This window comes from Hemitrygon akajei, chromosome 31, assembly GCF_048418815.1.
Source record: "Hemitrygon akajei chromosome 31, sHemAka1.3, whole genome shotgun sequence".
NCBI classification, from domain to species: Eukaryota; Metazoa; Chordata; class Chondrichthyes; order Myliobatiformes; family Dasyatidae; genus Hemitrygon; species Hemitrygon akajei.
Genome location: NC_133154.1, coordinates 22,085,377 through 22,110,135, shown reverse-complemented (window position 1 = coordinate 22,110,135; position 24,759 = coordinate 22,085,377). Strand labels below are relative to the sequence as shown.

Here is a 24,759-nt window from a genome sequence, read left to right as displayed (position 1 = left end):
GGTAAGGACATGTTTGGCACGGCTTTGTGGGCTGATGGGCCTGTATTGTGCTGAAGATTTTCTATGTTTCTATGACCAATTAATCATTCGGTACATCTTTGGACTGTTGGAGGAAACTGGAGCACCCCGGGAAAAGCCCAGCATTCCACAGGGACTACTTACAGACAATGCCTGCTTGATGTCTGAACTCTGACACCCTGAACTGTAATAGTGCCATGTTAACCGCAAGATTTTGACTAAGATTCCCATCTGAGCTAGTCCAGTTTGCCTGTTGAGTCTCTGAAGTAGGTTGTGGAATATTGGTTAAACAGCATTTTGAAAAGTGTGAGCAATTTTGGGCCCTGTATCTAAGAGAGGATGTTCTGACATTGGAGAGGGTTCAGAGGAGATTTATGACAATGACCCCAGGAAAGAAAGGGTTAACATATGAGGAGCATTTAATGCTATGAGCCTGTGCTCGCTAGAGTTTAGAAGAATGAGATGGATTCTTATTGAACCCTATTGGATATTGAAAGACCTAGATAGAGTGGAGATATGTCTCTACGAAAGGAGATGTAAGATGCTCCTTCCGTGAAGCCAAGGGAGCTGGTGGTGGATGGTTGTATGAGCAGCTGGTGTACATCACAAGTCCTGGTTATGCCTGTTGACCACTGGCGCCAGGCAGACCATCTCTAAAGAATATTGATAATGGCTGGGTTCACCCACCTTGTAAAGACACTGCCCAGAAGAAGGCAATGGCAAACCACTTCTGTAGATTTGCCAAGAACAATCATGGTTATGGGACCATGGTCGCCCATGTCATACGACACAGCACACTATGAACGAATGAGATAGTGGTTGTGGAAAAGTTAGTTCCTACAGTGAGAGAGTCTAGGACCAGAGGGCACAGCCTCAGAATAGAAGGCTGTTCCTTTAGAACAGAGATGAGGAGGAATTTGTTTAACCAGAGGGTGGTGAATCTGAGGAACTCACTGCCACATATGGTTGTGTCAAGTCATTGGTTATAGTTAAAAGTGGAGATTGATAGGTTCTTAATTAGTAAGGGTGCCAAGGGTTACGGGAAGAAGGTGGAAGGATGGGGTTGAGGCTTATATAAATAGCCATGATGGATTGGTGGATCAGACTTGATGGGCCGAATGGACTTATAACCTCAGTCTCAGATGTCTGCTGGTGGGTGAAGGAGAGAGTTGACACACCCTCGTATCCTGACAGAAGTTGATACGATTGGGAGGAATAGATAGAGTAGGCAGCCAGTATCTTTTTCCCAGGGTTGAAATGTCCAATACTCAAGGACATACACTTAAAGTGAAAGGGGGAGAGTTCACAAGAGTGGTGTAGGACAAGGATTTTCACACAGACAGTGGTGGGTGCCTGGAATACACTGCCAGGCGTTGTGGCAGAGACAAATATGATAGAGGTATTTAAGAGGCTCTTAGAGAGACCCAAAATATGCAGTGAATAGAGGGATATGGGCGCAGAAGGGATTAGTTTAGTTAGACATTTATTTTGTTGTTTAGTTGGTTCATTGTGGTGGTTCCCATGTTGTACTGCCCTCTGTTCTATATTCTATCCTACATGGGGCTTGGACTTTACACCTGAGGGATGATGATCTACAAGTGTATGCTCACATCCTGTTGCCCCACTCCCAGGGCAGGGACACACCCGGGCTGAATGGAGGCAGGTGGGTCCACGGTTTCTGCAGTTCAGTCTGCGGCAGGTCAGAGCCAGGATGAGCTGGAGGCAGGTGAGGATTTGGGGGGGTTGGGGGGGATGAAAAGAGACAGCAAAGCCCCCATCCCCCCATCATTGAGCATATCTACAAGGAGCACTGTCACAGTAAAGCAGCATCCATGTTCAAGGCTCCCCACCACCAAGGCCATGCCCTCTTCTCACTGCTGCCGTCAGGAAGGCTCGGGTCCCACACCACCATGTTGAGGAAGAGTTAATAACCTTCAACATCAGCCTGCTGAACCAGTGTGGATAACTTCACCCACCTCAACACTGAACTGATTCCACAACCTACAGACTCTCAATCATGGGATTCCACAACTCAGCTTCTTAGTATTTTGTTTATTTGCATGATTGTCTTCTTTTGCACATTGACTGATTATCATTTTTGTTCCTTATATTCTGTGCCATATGATGTGGTGATCATGGTCTTTCCATGACCATGATGGTTCTTGGCAAATTGTTCTCTACAGAAGTGGTTTGCCATTGCTTCCTTTTGGACAGTGTCTTTACAAGACAGATGACCCCCAGCTATTATCAATACTCTTCAGAGACTGTCTGCCTGATGTCAGTGGTCACATAAGCAGGTCTTGTGATATGCACCAGTTGCTCACAGGACCACCCACCACCTGCTCCCATGGCTTTATATGACCCTGATCAAGGGGGCTAAGCAGGTGCTACACCTTATCCAAGGGTGACCTGCAGGTGAGTGGAGGGAAGGAGCACTTTACACCTTCTTTGGTAGAGACAAATCTTCACTCTACCTCCTAAAGTTGTTTATTCATCTTTGTTCATGTATAGTTTTTCAAATTCTGTTGCATTTCCTAATGCCTGGAAGAAAGTGAATCTCAAGATATCTATGGTAGCATATATGTACCTTGATAATAAATTTACTTTAAACTTTTAAAAGGTGAGGTGACACAAGGGAAAAGTAAGTCCCTAATGTGATGGGAGACAAAGTTACAAGAGGAGGAGGTGGTGATATTAGAACACAATATCAGAGGACAAAGGACCAGGCCATTCGGCCCTTAATACCTGTGCTGGATGTGACACGAATCAAAACTGATCCCATCTGCTTGTAACAACACCCACCAAATGCCGGAAAAATTCATCAGGACAGGCCGTATTCTATGGAAGGGAATAAACAGTCGATGTTCACTCCATAGATGCGGCCTGACCTGCTGAGTTCTTCCAGCGTTTTTGCATATGGTGCTCAAGATTTCCAGCATCTGCAGAACTCTCATGTCCCCATCTGTCAGTACATGGTCGACATTTCTCCTTTCCCAGCATGTTCTAAATGCCTCTGAAACATAGCTATCCTATCTGCTTCCAGCACCTCCTCTGGCAGCACATCCCAGGCACCTTACACTCCCTGTGTGTGCAAACAAATAAAAAAATAAAAAGATTCTTGGCATCTACCACTCTCTGTGTAAAAAAGAAACAACAAAAAAAAACTTGCTCATAAATCTCTCACCGTAAACCTGTGACTTCTAGTGTTTGATGTTGGAGAAAGAATCAATCTACCATCTCCATTGCCTTTCATAACCTTTTGTGCTTCTATCTGGTCTCCTCTCAGCCTCCAACACTCCAGAGAAAGCGGTCCAAATTTGTCCAACCTCTCCTTGTAGATAATGGGTAGGGATGGAGTTCCGGAAGTGTTAGAGTCAGAGAGCTGGTGAGGTCGCAGTCTTCCTCACTATGAACACTACCTCAGTACTTCTGCTCTCTTTCTGCACTACTTAATTAATTTTAAATTTAATTCAATTTGATTATTTTAATTTTAAAAAATTACATATAATTTTAATACATGCATAACATTTTAATTTGTATATAATTTTATAAACTTTAATTTTATACATGATTATTCAAAATCAGATGTTTTGTCACTGACGTGTGGTGAAATTTGATGTTTTGTGGCGGCAGGGATGTATGTCAGGGATAGTAACCTGATTCTGAGGTACACGCTGACCATCAGCCACCTATTCTCGCACACCCTCCCATCAACTCTCCTCAGGTATACTGCTCACCCACACAACACAGGCAAGTTACAGTAACCTAGCAGCTTGCACGCTTTTTGAGATGCTGGGAGCAAACTGGAGCACCCGTGGGAGAAGGCTCTGACGTAGGGAGAACGTGCATCTTTCACACAGGCAGAGGTCAGGATTGAACCCACCTCACTGGAGCTGGAGTAATTTTGCACTGTTCTCCTCACAAAGACCGACTAACACACGGAAAGGCCAACAACTGGTTAATGTATTTATATAGCACCTTTGCTGAAGAAAAATGACCCAAAACATCTCATATTTGAGAATTGGGTTTACTATCGCTATCATATGCCATGAGATTTGTTTTGCGGCAGCAATACATTAAAAATTACGATAATTTGTGAGAATAAGGTAAACAAAGTTATAGAAGGAATATTGAAATTGACTAAACGCTTGATGATGAGGGAGAGAGAATGAAAGGCAAGGAAAGACAGAAAATGAGTAAGAAAGAGACAGAGCATGGTAGGAAGAAAAGGGGGGGGGGAAGAGAGATGCAGAGAGTTTAGACAGGGACAGACAGGAAGACAGGCAGACAGTTGGTGAGTGGGCACTTGGCTGGTGTAAGCCACCTCTTCGATTTAGGTCCAGTCACAAATGATTGCTTACTGTCTTGGCTTTGAAGGTTTGACCACCATGCGAGGAGTGGTTAAGACTGGAACGTTTCTGGGCCAGCAGTGGATACGGGAGGTCTGAGGGAGGGCCAGAGGACAAGATGGAAGAACAAAAAATAGAAGCAGAATGTCAAGCAACCAGGTGCTATGAAGACTAGGGAAAGAGACTAATGCTTTGTACTTGTCTCATTATCTTCTAAAACAGCCCCTGTACAAGGATATAAAAAAGATTTTATTTTGTTGGCAATGCGAACAGCTGTAATTTGAAACCTTGCTTTGTCTGATTTGGCTGGGGAGATGTTACTGTGGCCACAGGCATCTGCTTTTAATCAGCGCCACTCTCCTCTTGGATACAGCAGAGTCTAATTGAAACCACATTCAGCGGGGCGGTCTGGTAGCTCGGTGGTTGGGTTCCAAGCCAGTTGCAGGCTTGGGGAGGGGTTGAAGGGGGCAGGCAGCTGACTCCACACGTGTCCACGTCACAATCAACTTCATTCATTGGACCTGGGGCAATGGGAGCACTGTGGTTAGGTCACTGGCAAGGAGATGTACAGACTTGGACCCAAGTTCACATCTCAGCATGGGATCCAAGGAACTCGGATAAGCTGCAAATTGGTGGAAATCTGCAGCCACAGTGATTGGATAGAGCAGTGGCCTGACGTGGGGTCCATGGTCCCCTCAGTTAATGGCAAAGATCCATGGCATAAAAAAGACTGGGAACCCCTAGGAGAGTAGGATTTGGGCCAAACATAGAGAAGTGGGTCAAGTTCAGATGGGCACCTTGGTTAACATGAATTATTTGGGCTGAAGGGCCTGATTCTGCGCTGTGTTACACTTAAAACATAGAATACTACTGCATAGTACAGGCTCTTTGGCCCACGATGTTTTTGCCAGCCCTTTATCCTACTCTAAGATCGATCTCGGATCCCTTGGTTAATGGTAAGCCTCCATGGCATTTAAAAAAAAGATGGGAACTCCTGATCTAACTCTTCCATCCCACATTGCCCCTCTCTTTTCTATCATCCATGCACCTATCTAAAAGTCTCTTAAATGTCCCTAATGTATCTGCCTCTATCACCACCCCTGGATGTGTTCCACCACTCTGCAAAGAAAAACTTGGCTCTGACAACCTCCCAATACTTTATTCTAATCTCCTTAAAATGATGTCTCCTCATATTAGCCATTTCTTCCCTGGGTTGAAGTCTCTGGCTATCCACGCAATCAATGCCTCTTATCACCTTGTTCACCTCTATCAAATCACCTCTCATCCTCCTTCGCTCTAAAGAGAAAAGCCCTAGCTCGGTCAGCCTATCTTCATAAGACATGCTCTCCAATCCAGGCAACATCCTGGTAAACCTGCTCAAGCTTCCACATCCTTCCTATAATGAGGTGAAGTGACCATTACTGAACACAATACTCCAAGTGTGACCTAACCAGAGTTTTATAGAGTTACAACATTACCTCATAGCTCTTGAACTCAATCTCCTGACAGGTGAAGACCAAAATACCATACACCTTATTAACCAACGTATCGACTTGTGTGGCAACTTTGAGAGGTCTATGGACATGGACTCCACAGTCCCTCTGTTCCTCCACACTGTTAAAAATCTGGCCATTGACCCTGTATTCTACCTTCAAGTTCGACTTCACCCTTTGCTGCTTGTTGGATTATTCCATGACTCTATGATACTAGAGTGCAAGGCACGCTCAACTCTGTAGTGTTGGTCTTTGAGCCAACCTGACCAAACCTTACAGTCCCCGTTGGACCTGATGCAGGGAAGCACGTTGTGACAGGGGTTGTGAGGGCAGGTGGGGGAAAACACACACACACACACTTTCTTCGATAGTTGCAGAGCACAGACTCTGGGACTGGGGAGGAGTCTTAAGGAACAGACCCTGGTGCTGGCCAGTTTGGTGGGAGCCCTCCAGTGCTGGGGCCCTGAAAACACTGGGCTTGAAGAGAACACATGAGGCTGGCCCCTCGCTCTCCTGAAATGGTTACTCTGGCAAAACGCCAAGGGTTCTGAGATGCAAACATGAAACTCAATTCCAGTAACTGGCTGCGTCCTCCCAAAATACGGCCAGCACTCAGAGCGAGGCAGTGACACAGTCCACCCAGGATAAATTTAGGAGCCTGTAATACCCCCCCCCCCACTCCCCTCAGGAATAGCTGCTCCTGATAACAAGAGCCAACGTGCACAGTTCATCTATCTGTTTCCAACCAGAACTTCCAAGTGGCTGACACGTGATGTCACAGGGTGTGGCTTTCTGAAACAGCTGCTGTGTTACATTAACTATGACTTGGCTGCCCATTAGTAATCTGTGTGTTTTCATTTATCTATCCTCAAACAGCTGGTGGCTCAGAATGATTTATTTTTAAGGGCTACTTTTTTAACTCCTCCCCAAGGTATGTCTCCAATTTTAGCCACTTTGAGGATACAAACCGGACTATTCAGAGTTCAGTATTCAGATTCATTTATTTATCGTAGATGCCTTGAAACACGGTGATGAGCTGTGGATATGGTGCAAGTGGTGCCTGTGTGTGTGTGTGTGTGTGTGTCTCTCTCTCTCTCTCACACACACACACACACACACACACACACACACACACACACACACACACACACACACACACACACACACACACACACACACACACACACACACACCCCCCCCCCCCCCCCCCCCCCAGCAGAACAACACAGAGCACGACAAGCAACAAAACAACAGCAAAACAAGCCCCCCCCATTCATCCCCCCACCCGATCACCCGCACACATGGACAGTTCTCCAACCCCAGGACAGGCCTCTGGGCCTCCAGTCCTCCAGGCTTCAGCCATCGGATTTCAGCCTCCAGTCTCTGATTGACCTTCGGGCTTTGATCTTTGCTGTTGACCCCTGGACTAGCTGCTGATTGGAGCCCAAACTCTAGGCCTCGAACTCTGGGCTCGAAATCATGCCACATGCTCGCATGGACATCTCATCTTGGCCCCGTCAGGTTTTGAAGTCCAGACTTCCGATTGACCTTTGGGCTTTGATCTTTGCTGTTGACCCCGGACAAAGCCGATGATGGGACCGTATACTCCATGCCTCTAACTCCTGGATCAAAATCGCATCGCCTGCTCGCACGGACATCTGATTCCGGGCGGGCCACTCTGACCTGGGACAGTCCAACTTTATCTTCTAAACCTTTCCTGTCTCTGTATCTTTAAATATTTTTTAATCTATCTGTCTGAACCACTTACTCTGGCAGCCTGTTCCACACATACACTATCCTATATATAAAAAAAACTAAGTTGCCCCTCAAGTTTCTATTAAATCTCTCCCCTCTCACCTTAAACCTATGGCTTTTAGTTCCTTATTCCCAACCCTGGGGAACAAAACTGAGTACATTCACCCTCATGATTTTATACACCCCTATAAGATCACCTCTCAGTCTCCTGCACTCTAAGGAATAAAGTCCTAGCCTGTCCAATATAACTTAGTCCCCCGAGTCCGGCGGGGTCCTTGTAGATCTTTTACGCACTTTTTCCAGTTTAAATAACATCTTTCCTGTAGCAGGCAAGCCAAACTGAACACAGTACTTCAAGTGTAGCCTTGCCAGCAGTCCATACCACTACATGACCTGACAATGTCTTGCAAAGGATCGATGTATTACCAAAAGAACTCTTTCATAGTCCACACTTGGAGTATCGTGTTCCGTTCTGGTCACCTCATTCTAGGAAGGAGGTGGAAGCTTTAGAGAGAGTGCAGAGGAGACTTATCAGGACGCTGTCTGGATTGGAGGGCGTGTCTTGTGAGGACAGGTTGAGTGAGTTGGGGCTTTTCTCTCTGGAGTGAAAGAAGATGAGAGGCGACTTGATAGAAGTGTACAAGATGATAAGAGGCATAGATGGAGTGGACAGACAGGATGGCAATGGGTAATGCAAGAGGGGATCATTTTAAGGTTACTGAAGAAAAGTAATGGGGATATCAGAGGTAAGTATTTTATACAGAGAACAGAATAGGGCATGGGACACCCTGCCAGGGGTGGTGGTAGAGGGGCTCTCAGATAAGTACATGGATGATAGAATAATGGAAGGCTATGTAGGAGGGAATGGTTAGATTGATCTTAGAGTAGGTTTAAAGTTAACCTTCTCCTGTACTTGCTGTACTGTTCTATGTTGTATGTTCTAGAAGTTATAGGGTGGGGAGGTTAGGATTGGTGTTTCAACGTGTGGGCTCTCTGCGCTTTTCCCCCTTTCCCTGGCCCCATCTCCCACACCATGTCCTCTGCTGTCTCTGCACACCAGTCCAGCTGGCCATTGAACCTGCACGCTGCGCGATGGAAATGCTGCAGCTGACGGTGAATATCCAAGCTCGTTGCCAGAGATAACATCTTTGTTTAAATGAGTATTTCCAGGTTCTCCCTACTCTGTTGATCTATAATTAACCATCAAAAGGCACGGCATCTAACACTTTTATTGCCTCCATAAACCTCTGATCAAGCCTATTTGCTTTTGGATAAATAGACCACCCTGTCTGCTACCTAGTCACAAGCGGCCGTGATCTATTTAACAGTACCTCTGGCACCTAATAAAGTGGCTGCTGAGTGTACATTTGTGATCCTCCACTGCTGTAGCCCATCCACCTCAACGTGTTGTGTGTTCAGAATGCTCTTCTGCACACCACTGTTGTAACGTGTGGTTATTTGAGTTACTGTCACCTTCCTGTCAGCTTGAATCAGTCTGGCCATTCTCCTTCGACCTCACTCATTAACAAAGCACTTCCACCCACGGAACTGCCACTCATGAGATTTTATTTTTTTGTTTTTTGCACTGTTCCCTGTAGACTCTGGAGACTGAGTTGGCTGGTTAAATATTTGCATTAATGAGCAAGTGTACAGACATACCTAATAAAGTGGCCATTGAGTGTAGTAACAGCATTACAGCACAGAAGCAGGTAATTCGGCCCACCTAGTTTGTGCCAAACTATTTATCTGCCCAGTCCCATCAACCCACAGCTAGACCATAGCCCTGTATACCCCTGCCATCCACGTACTTGTCCAACCTTCTCTTAAATGTTACAATTGAACTCACATCCAACATTTCCACTGGCAGCTCATTCCACACTCTTACCACCCTCTGAGTGAAGAAGTTCCCCTTCGGTTCCTCTTAAATATTTCAGCTTTCACCCTTAACCTCTAGTTCTAGTCTCACCCAACCTCAGTGGAAAAAGCCTGCTTGCATTTACCCTATCTATACCCCTCATAATTTTGTATACTTCTATCAAATCTCCCCTCATTCTTCTACGCTCCAGGGAATTAAAGTCCTAACCTATTCAACCTTTCCCTATAACTCGCATCCTTGAGTCACCGCGGTACGGTAGCGTAGTGGTTAGCACGATGCTTTACAGTACCAGCGACCCGCGTATGATTCCCACCACTGTAAGGAATTTGTATGTTCTCTCCATGATCGTGTGGGTTTGCTCCCACAGTCCAAAGATGTACTGGTTGGTGGGTTATTTGGTCATTGTAAATTGTCCTGTGATTAGGCTGAGGTTAAACTGAGGGATTGCTGGATGGCGCACTCGAAGGGCCAGAGGGACCTTCTCCGCAATGTCTCTCAATAAATAAATTTTCTCTGTACTCATTCAATCTTATTGATTTCTTTGCAGTGGGTAGGTGACCAGAACTGCACGTGGTACTCCAAATTTGGCCTCACCAATGTCATAACATCCCAACTCCTGTACTCAATACTCTGATTTATGAAAAGCCAGTGTGTTTGTTTGTTATCATGGGCACACATACACAGAATCAAAACACACGAAAACCTGCAGGTGCTGGAGACCCAAAGCAATGGCGGAGGAATCCTACAGGTCAGGCAACATCTATGAAAAGAGTAAACAGTTGATGTTTTGGCCCGAACTGTCAACTGTACTTTTTTTCCATAGATGCTGCCCGGCCTGCTGAGTTCCTCCAGCATTTTGTGTTTGTTGCATAAATTAACACACTTAAATTAACATAAATTCAGCATAAATTGTGTGCAAAATAGCAAGACTAATGCAAGACTGAGATTGAGAAACCACTGTAGTTCAAGGGAGCATTAGGGCCTTTCGGGTTGGTCCAAGAATGTGCTGGGAGTGGGGGAAGAAGCTGTTGTTAAAGTGTGAGTCTTCAGGTCCTGTGCCTCCTGGTTGGTAGCAGCAATGAGAAGAGGCTATGGCCCGAGTGGTGGGGATCCTTCCTGAGGCATTGCTCCTTGTAGATGTACTCACTATTGGGGAGAGTTGGAACTGGCACCGCTGTCTGCAGCCCCTGCGTTCTTGTGCATTGGAGACTGCAATGCAACCAGACAGGATGGCTGTATTTAGTTCATTCCCAGAACTATCCACACTTCAGGGTGAGACCGACAGAGACAGAGGTCTCTGGGGGGGAATTTCACTTTGCCGTTGGGCAAGAACTGGAACCAATTATTCATGTGGTGAGAATTGGGAATCCTCTGAAACACACCCATATTAAATTGCTAGGACATGTTTAGCACAGGCAGGCCGTGCCAGGGCTGTGTGATCTGGTTTCCACACACGCTCACAGGCCAGCTGCTAGAACACTTGCTTCGGATGTGGCCGTAACTGACAAGAGCTCATCCCTTGCTGTCCTTGAGAAGGTGACGGGGCCACCCAGGGGGACGGGGTTGATATAATGAAGGGGGGTTGATATAATGAGAGGGGAGTTCATATGACAGGAAAATTGATATAACGGGTGTAGATATAACAAGGATGATGAATGATATAATGAGAGGGGTTGATGTAACTGGGTAATGGGAGCAGAGGGTTGATATAACAGTGAGGTCAATATAATGGGGACAGGTGGGGGAGTGTTGTAACAAAGGGAATGTTGATATAATGAGGGACTTGTTAATATAATGGCGGGGGTAGGGGTTGATACAACTTGTTAATGGGGTGGAGGGTTGCGATTACAGGAAGGGTCTATATAACGGGTGGAGAGTGTTGGTGTAACAGAGGCCTTGCTGGGCCATACAAAAGAATCGGCAGTGCTGCCTTGGTGGGGGGGTTCCCCGGATCCGTGGAGAGGCCTAGCTGGGATCCTGAAGGAAACCCAGAAGCTGTGTCTCGGTCTGCCATCGGTCCTGGAGCTGGGGAGTGGCCATTGTGGCCTCGCAGTCAATGCAATGCTGCCGAGTCGTTCCAGCTCCTCTGGGAAGCTGCCCACTGCGTGCTGGGTCTGGCGGTAGGGATCGGAGTCAGGTTTATCATCACAGATAGATGTTGTAAAATTTATTATACAGTGCTGTGACCCGCCCCACGTGCGCCAGCCCTGACCCTCCCCTCTCAGTGTGTACCAGCCCCACCCACTCTGGCTTCACCCCAAACCAACCCACATCCCATATGCTGCAGCCCCGACCCCACCCCCTCTGTCTATAGCTCTAGCCTTCTCCTGCGGTCCTGAGCACTCTATCTCTCTCTCACACTCTCACAGCCAGTGCCCACTGGGGGCTGAGCAGAACGAAGAGGGGCAGGGCTGCTATGTGACCCATGCTCTGCAGCGGTGAACGTGAACGTTCACGCTCCCTCCGCGACTGACCGGTAAACTGTGTAACCTCTCCCTGCCTCTCCTTTGCAGCCCGACTGCGGGGAGAAACTTGAAGCAAGGGGAGCGTGGGAAGGAGCGAGAGAAGCGAGCGGGCACCATGTCTGTGAAGTACTGCGATGCGCCGGGGCCTGAATCAACCAGGAACAGCTTCTGGATGGTAAGTGGTCATAGACCAGCTTAACAGGCTGGGTGACATAGCATGCAAAACTTAAATGTCCTCACATCCTGAGGGTGAGTAATGTGTTGTTTCATCGAGGAGCTGAAAAATACATAGAACGCAGAACACCACAATATTGTGCTGGCCTTCTGCATGATCAATCTAACCCTTCCCTCCCATGTAGTTCTCCATTCTTCAATCATTATGTGATATCTAAGAGTTGTTAAATGTCCCTAATGAATCAGCTTCCACCACCAGTCCAGGCTGTAGGTTCCAGTGCACACCACTCTCTGTACAAAAAAAACTATCTCCTGATACTTTCCTTCACTCGCCTTAAACAGATGTCCTCCAGTATTGGCCTTTGCCACTCTGGGGGAAAAAGTCTTTGGCTGTCAACTCTCTCATGATCTTGTACATCTCCATCAAGCCACCTCTCATTCCATAGAGAAAAGTCCCGGCTTGCTCAGCCTTTCCTCATAAGATATGCTCTCTAGTCCGAGGCATATCCTGGTAAATCTCCTCTGCACCCTCTCTAAAGCTACATTCTTCCTATAAGAGGCAACTACAACTAAAGATAATATTCACAGACTTTTATAGAACTGTACCATTTATAGGCACTGATGCAAAAAATAAAAGACGTTCTCTTGTCACTCAGCCAGCCTTTCCTTGTGATCTTTATCTGAAGGGGACGTGGCACATGTCCATGAGCGTGTGAATGACTGGGAGATGTAATCAGTCAGAATGTTACAGTTAAGTAAGATTTGAAAAAACACAACTGCAGATACTGAAAACCTAAAATAAAGGCATATTCTACCTTGAAATTCAGGCATTTAGAGAAAATTAAAGAAATGCAATAGAATTTCTGGAAAAATGCTAAACATTTTAGAATTCCTCTTTTGGAAGAGGACAGCGAGGCTTTGAGAAGAAGTGCGGCGGCGGCCATTTTCAAATTGCTTCTCAGATCGGAGTTCTGAGAGGCTGGACTGCGCAGGCGCGTGAAGGAGGCCTGGGAAGGAGGGAAGATATAAAAAGAACGCAGCCTTAAGCAGCGGGCAGCTTCGTTTGCGGGCAGCGGAGTGAGTCGGGAGCAGAGTGTAGGGCTTGGGCTCAGAGGGCTTAGGCAGAAGAGGGCACAGTAGGCTTATCTTTTAGTTCTTGTTATTTTCAGTTATTCGGGAAGTATGAGTGTGAGGGCAGCTTGTTGTTCTCGGTGTCGGATGTGGGAGATTCTGGAGTCTCCGAGCCTCCCGGACGTCCACATCTGCGCCAGGTGCGCCGAACTGCAGCTCCTGAGGGACCGAATTAGGGAACTGGAGCTGCAGCTCGATGACCTTCGCCTGGTCAGGGAGAGTGAGGAGGTGATAGAGAGGAGTTACAGGCAGGTGGTCACTCCGGGGCCACGGGAGGCAGATAGGTGGGTCACGGTCAGGAAGGGGAAGGGGCAGGTACTAGAGAGTACCCCAGTGGCTGTACCCCTTGACAATAAGTACTCATGTTTGAGTACTGTTGGGGGGGACAGCCTACCTGGAGGAAGTGACAGTGGCCGGGCCTCCGGCACAGAGGACGGCCCTGTAGCTCAGAAGGGTAGGGATAGAAGAAAGAGGACCATAGTAATAGGGGACTCGATAGTCAGGGGTTCAGACAGGCGGTTCTGTGGAGGTGATCGGGAGTCCCGGATGGTAGTTTGCCTCCCTGGTGCCAGGGTCCGGGACGTTTCTGATCGCGTCCAAGATATCCTGAAGTGGGAGGGTGAGGAGCCAGAGGTCGTGGTACATGTAGGTACCAATGACATAGGTAGGAAAGGGGAAGAGGTCCTGAAACGAGAGTATAGGGAGTTAGGAAGGCAGTTAAGAAGAAGGACCGCAAAGGTAGTAATCTCGGGATTACTGCCTGTGCCACGCGACAGTGAGAGTAGGAATGGAATTAGGTGGAGGATGAATGCGTGGTTGAGGGATTGGAGCAGGGGGCAGGGATTCAAGTTTCTGGATCATTGGGACCTCTTCTGGGGCAGGTGTGACCTGTTCAAGAAGGACGGGTTACACTTGAATCCTGGGGGGACCAATATCCTAGCGGGGAGGTTTGCTAGGGCTACGGGGCAGACTTTAAACTAGTAAGATGGGGGGGCGGAAATCAATTTGAGGAAACTATGGGAGAGGAGGTTAGTTCACCAGTAGAGCAAGTAAGTAGACCGTGTGTGAGGGAGGACAGGCAGGTGATGGAGGAGGGATGCGCTCAGCCCGAAGTTGTAGGGGAGAAGAAAGAAAAGGATAATAAATTTGAATGCATTGCTAGGGATGAAAAGAGAGGAGGAGGTGGAGAGTATCTTAAATGTATCTATTTTAATGCTAGGAGCATTGTAAGAAAGGTGGATGAGCTTAAAGTGTGGATTGATACCTGGAATTATGATGTTGTAGCTATTAGTGAAACATGGTTGCAGGAAGGGTGTGATTGGCAACTAAATATTCCTGGATTTAGTTGCTTCAGGTGTGATAGAGTAGGAGGGGCCAGAGGAGGAGGTGTTGCATTGCTTGTCCGAGAAAATCTTATGGCGGTGCTTTGGAAGGATAGATTACAGAGCTCCTCTAGGGAGGCTATTTGGGTGGAATTGAGGAATGGGAAAGGTGTAGTAACACTGATAGGAGTGTATTATAGGCCAACTAATGGGGAGCGTGAGTTGGAAGAGCAAATGTGTAAGGAGATAGCAGATATTTGTAGTAAACACAAGGTGGTGATTGTGGGAGATTTTAATTTTCCACACATAGATTGGGAAGCTCATTCTGTAAAAGGGCTGGATGGTTTAGAGTTTGTGAAATGTGTGCAGGATAGCTTTTTGCAACAATACATAGAAGTACCGACTAGAGATGGGGCAGTGTTGGATCTCCTGTTAGGGAATGCGATAGGTCAGCTGACAGATGTATGTGTTGGGGAGCACTTCGGGTCCAGTGATCACAATAGCATTAGCTTCAATATAATTATGGAGAAGGACAGGACTGGACCTAGAGTTGAGATTTTTGATTGGAGAAAGGCTAACTTTGAGGAGATGCGCAGGGATTTAGAGAGAGTGGAATGGGTCAAGTTGTTTTATGGGAAGGATGTAATAGAGAAATGGAGGTCATTTAAGGGTGAAATTATGAGGGTACAGAATCTTTATGTTCCTGTTCAGTTGAAAGGAAAGGTTAAAGGTTTGAAAGCGCCATGGTTTTCAAGGGATATTAGAAACTTGGTTCGAAAAAAGAGGGATGTCTACAATAGATATAGGCAGCATGGAGTAAAGGAATTGCTCGAGGAATATAAAGAATGTAAAAGGAAACTTAAGAAAGAGATTAGAAAAGCTAAAAGAAGTTACGAGTTTGGTTTGGCAAATAAGGTGGAAGTAAATCCGAAAGGCTTCTACAGTTATATTAAAAGCAAGAGGATAGTGAGGGATAAAATTGGTCCCTTAGAGAATCAGGGTGGTCAGCTATGTGTGGAGCCGAGGGAGATGGGAGAGATTTTGAACGATTTCTTCTCTTCGGTATTCACTAAGGAGAAGGATATTGAATGGTGTAAGGTGTGGGAAACAAGTAAGGAAGTTATGGAACCTATGACAATTAAAGAGGTGGAAGTACTGGCGCTTTTAAGAAATTTAAAAGTGGATAAATCTCCGGGTCCTGACCGGATATTCCCCAGGACCTTGAGGGAAGTTTGTGTAGAGATAGCAGGAGCTCTGACGGAGATCTTTCAGATGTCATTAGAAACAGGGATTGTGCCGGAGGATTGGCGTATTGCTCATGTGGTTCCATTGTTTAAAAAGGGTTCTAGAAGTAAGCCTGGCAATTATAGACCTGTCAGTTTGACATCAGTGGTGGGTAAATTAATGGAAAGTATTCTTAGAGATAGTATTTATAATTATCTGGATAGACAGGATCTGATTAGGAGTAGCCAGCATGGATTTGTGCGTGGAAGGTCATGTTTGACAAACCTTATTGAATTTTTTGAAGTAGTTACGAGGAATGTTGACGAGGGTAAGGCAGTGGATGTAGTCTATATGGACTTCAGCAAGGCCTTTGACAAAGTTCCACATGGAAGGTTAGTTAAGAAGGTTCAGTCGTTAGGTATTAATGCTGGAGTAATAAAATGGATTCAACAGTGGCTAGATGGGAGATGCCAGAGAGTAGTGGTGGATAATTGTTTATCGGGATGGAGGCCGGTGACTAGCGGGGTGCCTCAGGGATCTGTTTTGGGCCCAATGTTGTTTGTAATATACATAAATGATCTGGATGGTGGGGTGGTAAATTGGATTAGTAAGTATGCTGATGATACTAAGGTAGGAGGTGTTGTGGATAATGAGGTGGGTTTTCAAAGCTTGCAGGGAGATTTATGCCGGTTAGAAGAATGGGCTGAACGTTGGCAGATGGAGTTTAATGCTGAGAAGTGTGAGGTTCTACATTTTGGCAGGAATAATCCAAATAGAACATACAGGGTAAATGGTAGGGCATTGAGGAATGCAGTGGAACAGAGAGATCTAGGAATAACAGTGCATAGTTCCCTGAAGGTGGAGTCTCATGTAGATAGGGTGGTGAAGAAGGCTTTTGGAACGCTGGCCTTTATAAATCAGAGCATTGAGTACAGAAGTTGGGATGTAATGTTAAAATTGTACAAGGCATTGGTAAGGCCAAATTTGGAATATTGTGTACAGTTCTGGTCACCGTATTATAGGAAAGATATCAATAAATTAGAGAGAGTGCAGAGACGATTTACTAGGATGTTACCTGGGTTTCAGCACTTAAGTTACAGAGAAAGGTTGAACAAGTTAGGTCTCTATTCATTGGAGCGTAGAAGGTTGAGGGGGGATTTGATCGAGGTATTTAAAATGTTGAGAGGGATAGATAGAGTTGACGTGAATAGGCTGTTTCCATTGAGAGTAGGGGAGATTCAAACGAGAGGACATGATTTGAGAGTTAGGGGGCAAAAGTTTAAGGGAAACACGAGGGGGTATTTCTTTACTCAGAGAGTGATAGCTGTGTGGAATGAGCTTCCTGTAGAAGTAGTAGAGGCCAGTTCAGTTGTGTCATTTAAGGTAAAATTGGATAGGTATATGGATAGGAAAGGAGTGGAGGGTTATGGGCTGAGTGCGGGTAGGTGGGACTAGGTGAGATTAAGAGTTCGGCACGGACTAGGAGGGCCGGAATGGCCTGTTTCCGTGCTGTGATTGTTATATGGTTATATGGTTATATGGTTAAACAAAGACTGACAAACTACCAACGTGAAAGAGATGACAAAGTGTGCAAATAAAAAGAAACATAACTGAGAACGTGAGTTGTAGTGTAGGTTCAATCAGTTCAGAACTTATCGATGTTGGATTCCGGAGCCTGAGGGCCATAATGTTCCTGGGCCTGGTGTTGTGGGACCCAAGGCTCCTGCACCTTCTTCCCGATGGTAGTAGTGAGAAGAGAGCATGGCCTGGGTGGTGGTGGGGGTCCCTGATGATGGATGCTGCTTTCTTGTGGCAGTGCTGCTTGTGCTCAGTGGCGGGGAGGGCTTTGCCTGTGATGGGCGCATCATTGCAGGAATGCCGGCAACTGAGGGTAGGTAGCTGAGAGCTGGAGGTCGCTGTGCATGTGTGTGCGTGTGTGCGTACGTGTGTGTGTGTGTGTGTGTGTGTGTGTGGGATTTCACTGGCTCTATTCGGGCCATGTACACACTAAAAAAAACAATGTTAGTGGACCGATCTACATATCTAAACCAAACTGTAGCAATCACTTGAAAATAAACCAAAACCACTGAGAGACTAAGCCAAGGTACTGGACGTTGCTTCCAAATTGAGAAAGGTACATTCAATTCTTTATCACAAAACCAGAACCATCTGGTAGCAGTAAAAAACTAACAAAACTAAATTAGTGATATAACGGTCTAGGTTGCAGTCTAATAGCAATATTAGTATTTGAACAGCCATCTAGTTCGTAAAATAATTAGCATAACTAATTGACGTATCAACAAAAATATCATTCTCCATGCACAACCCCTAACTAACCCCAAGGTGAATATGTAACTAGACCCACTTGCTTCTACCAAGCCCCAACCTACATGATCGATTACCATACTAAACGCACCACAAAATACGATACAGTAAATAGATACATGGTTCCTACACAAAGCATGGTAGACCTTTGTTATCTGACCTGGATACTTTTGCTTTGACCAACCTATCCAGATGAAGTCAACAGGCTGAACCCCCCGTATAGTCCATTTGAGGTTACCTCACCATCCAGCCCACTTTGGAACAGTTTTTGGTTCCTTAACCACACTGGAGTACAAACCCCATTGAGAAGCTCCAGTCAGGAGTCACTTTCTTGAACAGTGCGGTTGATTAGTTCCGTCAGTGGGAGAGTCTCAGATCCGAAGGCACAGCCTCAGAATAAAAGGCTGTGTCTTTAGAGCAGAGACGAGGAGGAATTTCTTCATTTCAAGGGTGAAGTTCGTTGTCCTCACCTCTGACTGAAGAAATTCAGGCAATGAAATCTGGAGTTTGTTGCCTTAGAAAGGCGGTAGAGGCCGAGTCATTGGGTGCAGAGATTGATTGGTTCTTGATTTGTAAGGAGGAGAAGGATTACGGGAAGAAGGTAGGAGAATGGAATTGGTGGGAAAAAAAATATCAGTCATGTCTGTATGGCGGAGCAGATGTGATGGGCTGAATGGCCTGTTCTTGCTCCTATCTCTGATCTAATGCTTTGATGTCCTCCCTTCGCAGCCAGACAATTATAGAAGCACAACGAAGCGGGTTGACGATGGCTATAAAGTCTGCAATGACATCATCCTGTGTTTCCAAGAACGGGCAAAGATCGAGAAGCAATATGCCCAGCAGATCGCGGCGTGGTCACGCAAGTGGAAGCCGCTGGTCGAAGCGAGTGAGTATATCATGGGGTGCTTGAGAGCTGTTTGTGGGGTTTAGCCTGGGTAGAACTGGCCCCTTCTCTCCCCATGTGGTTCCCATTGTCACCAACACAAAGAATTCTGTAGATGCCAGAAGCCTTGAGCAATGCATATAAAATGCTGGAGGACCTCAGCAGGTCAGGCAACATCTAAGGGTAAGAGTTAACAGTCAATGTTTCAGTAATGATGGAGGGTTTTGGCCCAAAGCGTCGTCTGTTAATTCTCCTCCATAGATGCTGCCTGATTTGCAAAGTTCCTTCAGCGTGTGTTGCTCAGTGGCAGAAGAACCAGTATTGGGGGTTGGAGAACGTGGCAGCAAAGGGAAGGGATGTGAGAGAGGTGGCTGGTTCAGGAGTCTGACAGTAGTGGGGAAGAAGCTGCTCTTGAGTTTGGTCGTGCAGGCTTTCAAACTCCTCCCGGAAGAAAAGAGAATGGTAGGCAGCTTTGGCGATACTGTTGGCTGGCCTGAAGCAGCGCACCGTGAAAGTGGACTGGATGGAAGAACGTGACACGAATGGGTTGTGGGAACTTTAACATCAATTACATTTGTAGAAGACACCAGAAAGGCTGCACTTAATAACAACATCATCCAATCACCTCCATTCTGGCCCGTCATGGTTGGTCAGACTCGGTGAAGTGGGTGGACACCATGGTCGACATGGACTCAGTGGGCCGAAGGGCCTGTATCAGTGCTGTATTGCTCTATGAACTCTGCTGAAGAACAAGGCTGAATCTTTGCTCAGAATTTATATGCAACTGTTCCCCACTCGTTCACTGTTCTTCAGAAATGACCCCGCTGTTAATGGAAGAAGTTGCCGTCAGTTTCTGGGTTTTGCTTACTAGGTAAATTGATGCTGTTTACTTCACAACATTCAGTCCCCACCCAGTCGAGTATGATGTTTTTTCTAAGGGTGGATCCTGGGTGGTTATAGAAGCTGGTCTGATATCGATATATTTTCCCCTTAACTGAGAGCACCTGTATGTGACTTTGTTTAACATGGGGAGGATGATGCATTTGCAGCCACTCCACGCTCCTTGACAGATTAGGGTCAGGGAACAGTGGTGTGGAGTGCAAGATGTCTGGGGACCCTACACTGCAGTTGTGATGTGTCATCATCTTCCACCAGATCCACCATTGAAGACTTGGTTGGATTGCTCTTTGTCTGGAACCTTTTACCGCCTCAACTCCGAACAGCATCACTCTCAGGATCTCAGGGATTCACAAGCCACAACAAAGTGACGATCCTTGGAGAAGCTGTCCACGTCCATCGCAGTGGCTGTTAATATCACCATCGAGTCCTTTGAGAGAGGAAGAGCTGGTGGAACAAGTCTTGTACAGTCACACACACAAAATGCTGGAGGAGCACAGCAGATTAGGCAGCATCTGTGGACGGAAATGAACAGTCGATATTTCAGGACAAGGCCCTCGAGTATAGATGGAGGGTCTTGGTCTGAAACGTCAATTGTTTATTTCTCTCTACGGATGCTGTCTGACTTGCTGAGCACCTCCAGCATTTTTGTGTGTGTTCCTCAGGCTTTCCAGCATATGCAGAATCACTTATGCCTCCATCACAGCTACGATAGGTTGAATGGTCCATTGGTTCTGTAAGTGCCAAAGGTAGGCTCCAAGATACCCAAGGTAGTGAGAAGACAAGACAACGGCTATATTTCATTAAGAGTTTGAAGAGATTTGGTTTGTCAACTAAAACACTCAAAAACTTCTATAGATGTACCATGGAGAGCATTCAGACAGGCTGCATCACTGTCTGGTTGTGGGGGGGGGGAGGTTTGGGGGGGGGGTCTACTGCACAGGACCAAAAGAAGCTGCAGAGGGTTGTAAATTTAGTCGGCGCCATCTGGGTACCAGCCTCTGTAGTATCCAAGGCATCTTCAAGGAGCGGTGTCTCAGAAAGATGACGTCCATTATTAAGGAACCCCATCACCCAGAACATGTCCTCTTCTCATTGTTACCATCAGGAAGGAGGTACAGAAGCCTGAAGGAACAAACTCAGCAATTCAGAACAGCTTCTTCCCCTCTGACATCCGATTTCCGAATGGACATTGAACCCAAGAACACTACCTCATTTTTTAAATATACATATTATTTGATTTTGCACAACGTTTAATCTATTCAATGTACATATATACACTTACAGTAATCTATTTATTTATTTTCCTATTTCTATATTATCATGTATTGCATTGAACTGCTGCTGCTAAGTTAACAAATTTCACGACACATGCCGGTGATAATAACCTGATTCTGATTCTGATACACATTGGAAGTGTGGGTTCAGCTGAGGTATTTAAATCCTTGGCCTCGATGGTACAATAGTGGTTAAGTCAGAAGGCTAGCAGCAGAGTGGTGGAGCGTTGATTAAGTGTGGCACAGTACGAGGTGTCTCCTCACAACTCCAGAGACACCGGTTCAATCTCGACCTCAGGTGCTATCTGTGTGAAGTCTCCCAGTTTCCTCCCATATCCCAAAGACATGGAGGGTATTACTTTAGTTGGCCACTGCAAGTGTGTGCGTGTGTGGGTTAGAATTTGGGGGGAGCTGATAGGAAGGGGGGGGGGAGAATAAAATGAAGATGGTGTAAATGGGTGGTAATGAGAAGACTGAGGTCCTTCCCCAAAGAGTCTTTGTGGTGGCTGCACCCTTCAGCATGGACCCCTGCAGCCTGGACCGTGCCACTCGGCAGTATTCCCTCACGGACATCTCGCTGTGCTGGCAGACCAGCAAGTTTCAGGACGATCGGAGGGCGTTCCTGCAGCATCTGACGTTTGTCCCTGTAGATCAGAGAATCCCCTGCTGGGGATGAACCGGAACGTAGATCCTTGTTATTTTCTCCACACCCGCTTAGCAAATCCCCAGTCTGCAAAGAGGTGGGTGGCCATTTCTCCCACCACAGCCAGCGTGCATTGGGAGTGAAATTCTGGCTGTATCGGAAGGATCTGACTGGTGGGAACCCTCTCACTACAACCCCACTGATGTGTTGGTGAACTCAGGCAAAGAGATATTCTGCCATAAATAAAATGATTTTATTTAGAGATACAGTGCAGAATAGTTCCTCCGGCCCTTCGAGCTGCAATGTCCAGCAACCCTGCTTAACCCTAACCTAATTGTGGGATAATTTACAATGACCAAATTAATCTATCCGGTACGTCTTTAGACTATGGGAGGAAACCGGAGGTCCTGGAGAAAACCTACACTTTCCACGGGGAGGATCCAGGTACAGAGACTCCTTACACAAAGCTGGGATTGAACTCTGAAATCCGACGTGCCGAGATGTAACGCTAACCACTGCATTGTCTGTGGCGCCCTGACAATCTGCTTAGGGAACGACCCTGCAGTCTCCATCAAATCCTTGTCTCATTGTGTCTGCAGGCCAGTCAAACAAGGGCACTGGGTTCAAAAAATAAGGTTATTCAAGGCTCTTGTGGGGTCTGGGTGTGTTAAGACCATTGCATGCTAAACTGAGACTGAAGGGATGGAGGGGGGAAACACAAAAACCCAGAATTTTCAGTCTAGAAATTTGAACCAAAGACTTATCACACTCAGCATCTGTGGTCCAAAGTAGAGTTTGTTATCAAAGTACGAATATGTTAACGTAAGCTACCTTGAGGTTCATTTTTTGGAGGCTTTTACAGGTAAAATGATAAAATACAATAGAGTTTCCCAAAAACTATACATAAATAAAGACTGATAAACAACCAATGTGCAAAAGAAGACAAACCGTACAAAATAAAAACAGAAATGGTTAAGAGTCCTTGAAAGTGAGTTTGTAGGCCATAGGATCCGATCAGAGAATGGAACTGACTCTACAACCCTACTGAACTGAATTAGAAGAGAGTTAGTCTTTCAGATTGATGACCTTTTGTGCGAGGAACTTGGCAGGTCTTGGCAGGAATAAACATACAACACAGAACAGTACAGCACAAAAACAGACCCTTCAGCTCACAGTGTTGTACAGAACCAATTAAATTAGTAATCAACTGACCAACTAAACTAACCCCTTCTGCCTACACAATGTCCATATCCTTCCATTTCCCTCAGATTCACGTGTCTAAACAACTCTTAAAAGTCTCTGCCTTAATCACCACTCCAGGCACCCACCACTCTCTGTTTTAAAAAAAAAAATTGCCCCTCATCTTCTTTGAAATGATCCCATCTCACTTTAAATGCATATCCTCTGGTACGAGACATTTCAACACTGGGAAAAAGATATTGTCTGTGCACTCTATCTATGCCTCTCATAATCTTGTAAACCTTTATCAGATCTCCCCTCAGCCTCCAGAGAAAACAACCCGAGTTTGTCCAACCTCTTGTTATAGACTGTTGTCAGTTTGGGCCAAGACCCTTTATCAGGACATTTTCATTCTACCAGAAACTCTGTGTGTGTGCGTGCGTGTGTGTGCGCGTGCGCCAGCATCTGCAGAATCCCTTGTGTCCGAATGTAGGGAGGGAGGGAGAAAGTGAATTAAAGGGAGGGTAGGGTGAAACAGATTGATTGTATACCCAGCCTGTCTGTCGTACTCACCAGGTCCTATGTACGGTACTCTATTGAAGGCGTGGCACGCCTTCCTTACCTCCGCAGACCGCCTGAGTGAACTGCACGTGGGGATCCACAAATCCCTGCTGACCGAGGATACGAGCAGGATTCGGAAGTGGCAGAAGGAGACGTACCACAAGAAGTTCTTCGGGGGCTTCAAGGAGACTCACGAGGTGGAACACGGCTTCCGAAAGGCACAGAAGCCCTGGACAAAGAAACTGAAAAAAGTACGTTGTCACTCGATGGTTAGAAAGGTTGTGGGGGTCTGCTCTGTGCAGTAGATGTCGGGTGTGCCTCCTGCTGTACTCACTATAAAACTGCCATCTACAATGCACATACCTGGTGTCCACTGTGAAACGGTAAATTAGTTTAATATTGTCACAGGTAAGGCTTTGAACAGACTGCACTTGGAGTATTATAAACAGTTTTGGGCCCCTTATCTCCTGATACACTCAAAATCTTCTATAGATGTACCGTGGAGAGCATTCTTACAGGCAGCATCACTGTCTGGTATGGAGGGACCGGGGGGGGGGCGGGGGGGGGGAACTACTGCACTGTACTGAAAGAAGCTGCAGAGGGTTGTAGATTCAGTCGGCTCCATCTTGGGTACTTGCCTATAAAGCACCCAGGACATCTTCAAGGTACAATGTCTCAGAAAGGCAGCATCTATTATTAAGGACCCCCAGCACCCAGGGCATGCCTTTTTCTCACTGTTAAAATCAGGTAGGAGGTATAGAAGCCTGAAGGCACACATTCAGCAATTCAGGAAAGCTTCTTCCCCTCTGCCATCCGATTCCTAAATGGATATTGAACCCGTGAACACTACCTCACTTTTTTAATATTACTGTTTTTTGCATGATTTTTAATATATGTATTCAATATACTACACTGCTACTTATTTATTATTATTTTATCTATTGTATTATGTATTGCATTGAACTGCTGCTGCAAAGTTAACAAATTTCATGGCACATGCCTGTGATAATAAACCTAATTCTGATTCTAGTGTAGGAGAGGGTCCAGAGGAGGTTCACAAGAATTATCCCAGGAATGAAAGGGTTAATATATGAGGAGCATTTGATGGCTCTGGGACTGTACTCACTGGAGTTTAGAAGAATGAGGGGAGGATCACATAAAAAGCAATCGAATATTGAAAGGCCTAG

General features: G+C 46.1%; 1 protein-coding gene across 2 annotated transcripts in view; it reads left to right on the top strand.

Annotated features, from left to right (window-relative positions):
- The window catches only part of LOC140719402 (protein kinase C and casein kinase substrate in neurons protein 3), a 79,668-nt gene that overhangs the window by 29,141 nt on the left and 25,768 nt on the right, over positions 1-24,759 (top strand). For both annotated transcript variants that reach the window (XM_073034031.1, XM_073034032.1), the window contains exons 2-4: positions 12,005-12,131; positions 18,862-19,018; positions 23,588-23,823. In XM_073034031.1, coding sequence (XP_072890132.1) covers positions 12,072-12,131; positions 18,862-19,018; positions 23,588-23,823 — 453 coding nt within the window. In that variant the 5' untranslated portion in view covers positions 12,005-12,071. The remainder of the gene's footprint in view (positions 1-12,004; positions 12,132-18,861; positions 19,019-23,587; positions 23,824-24,759) is intronic.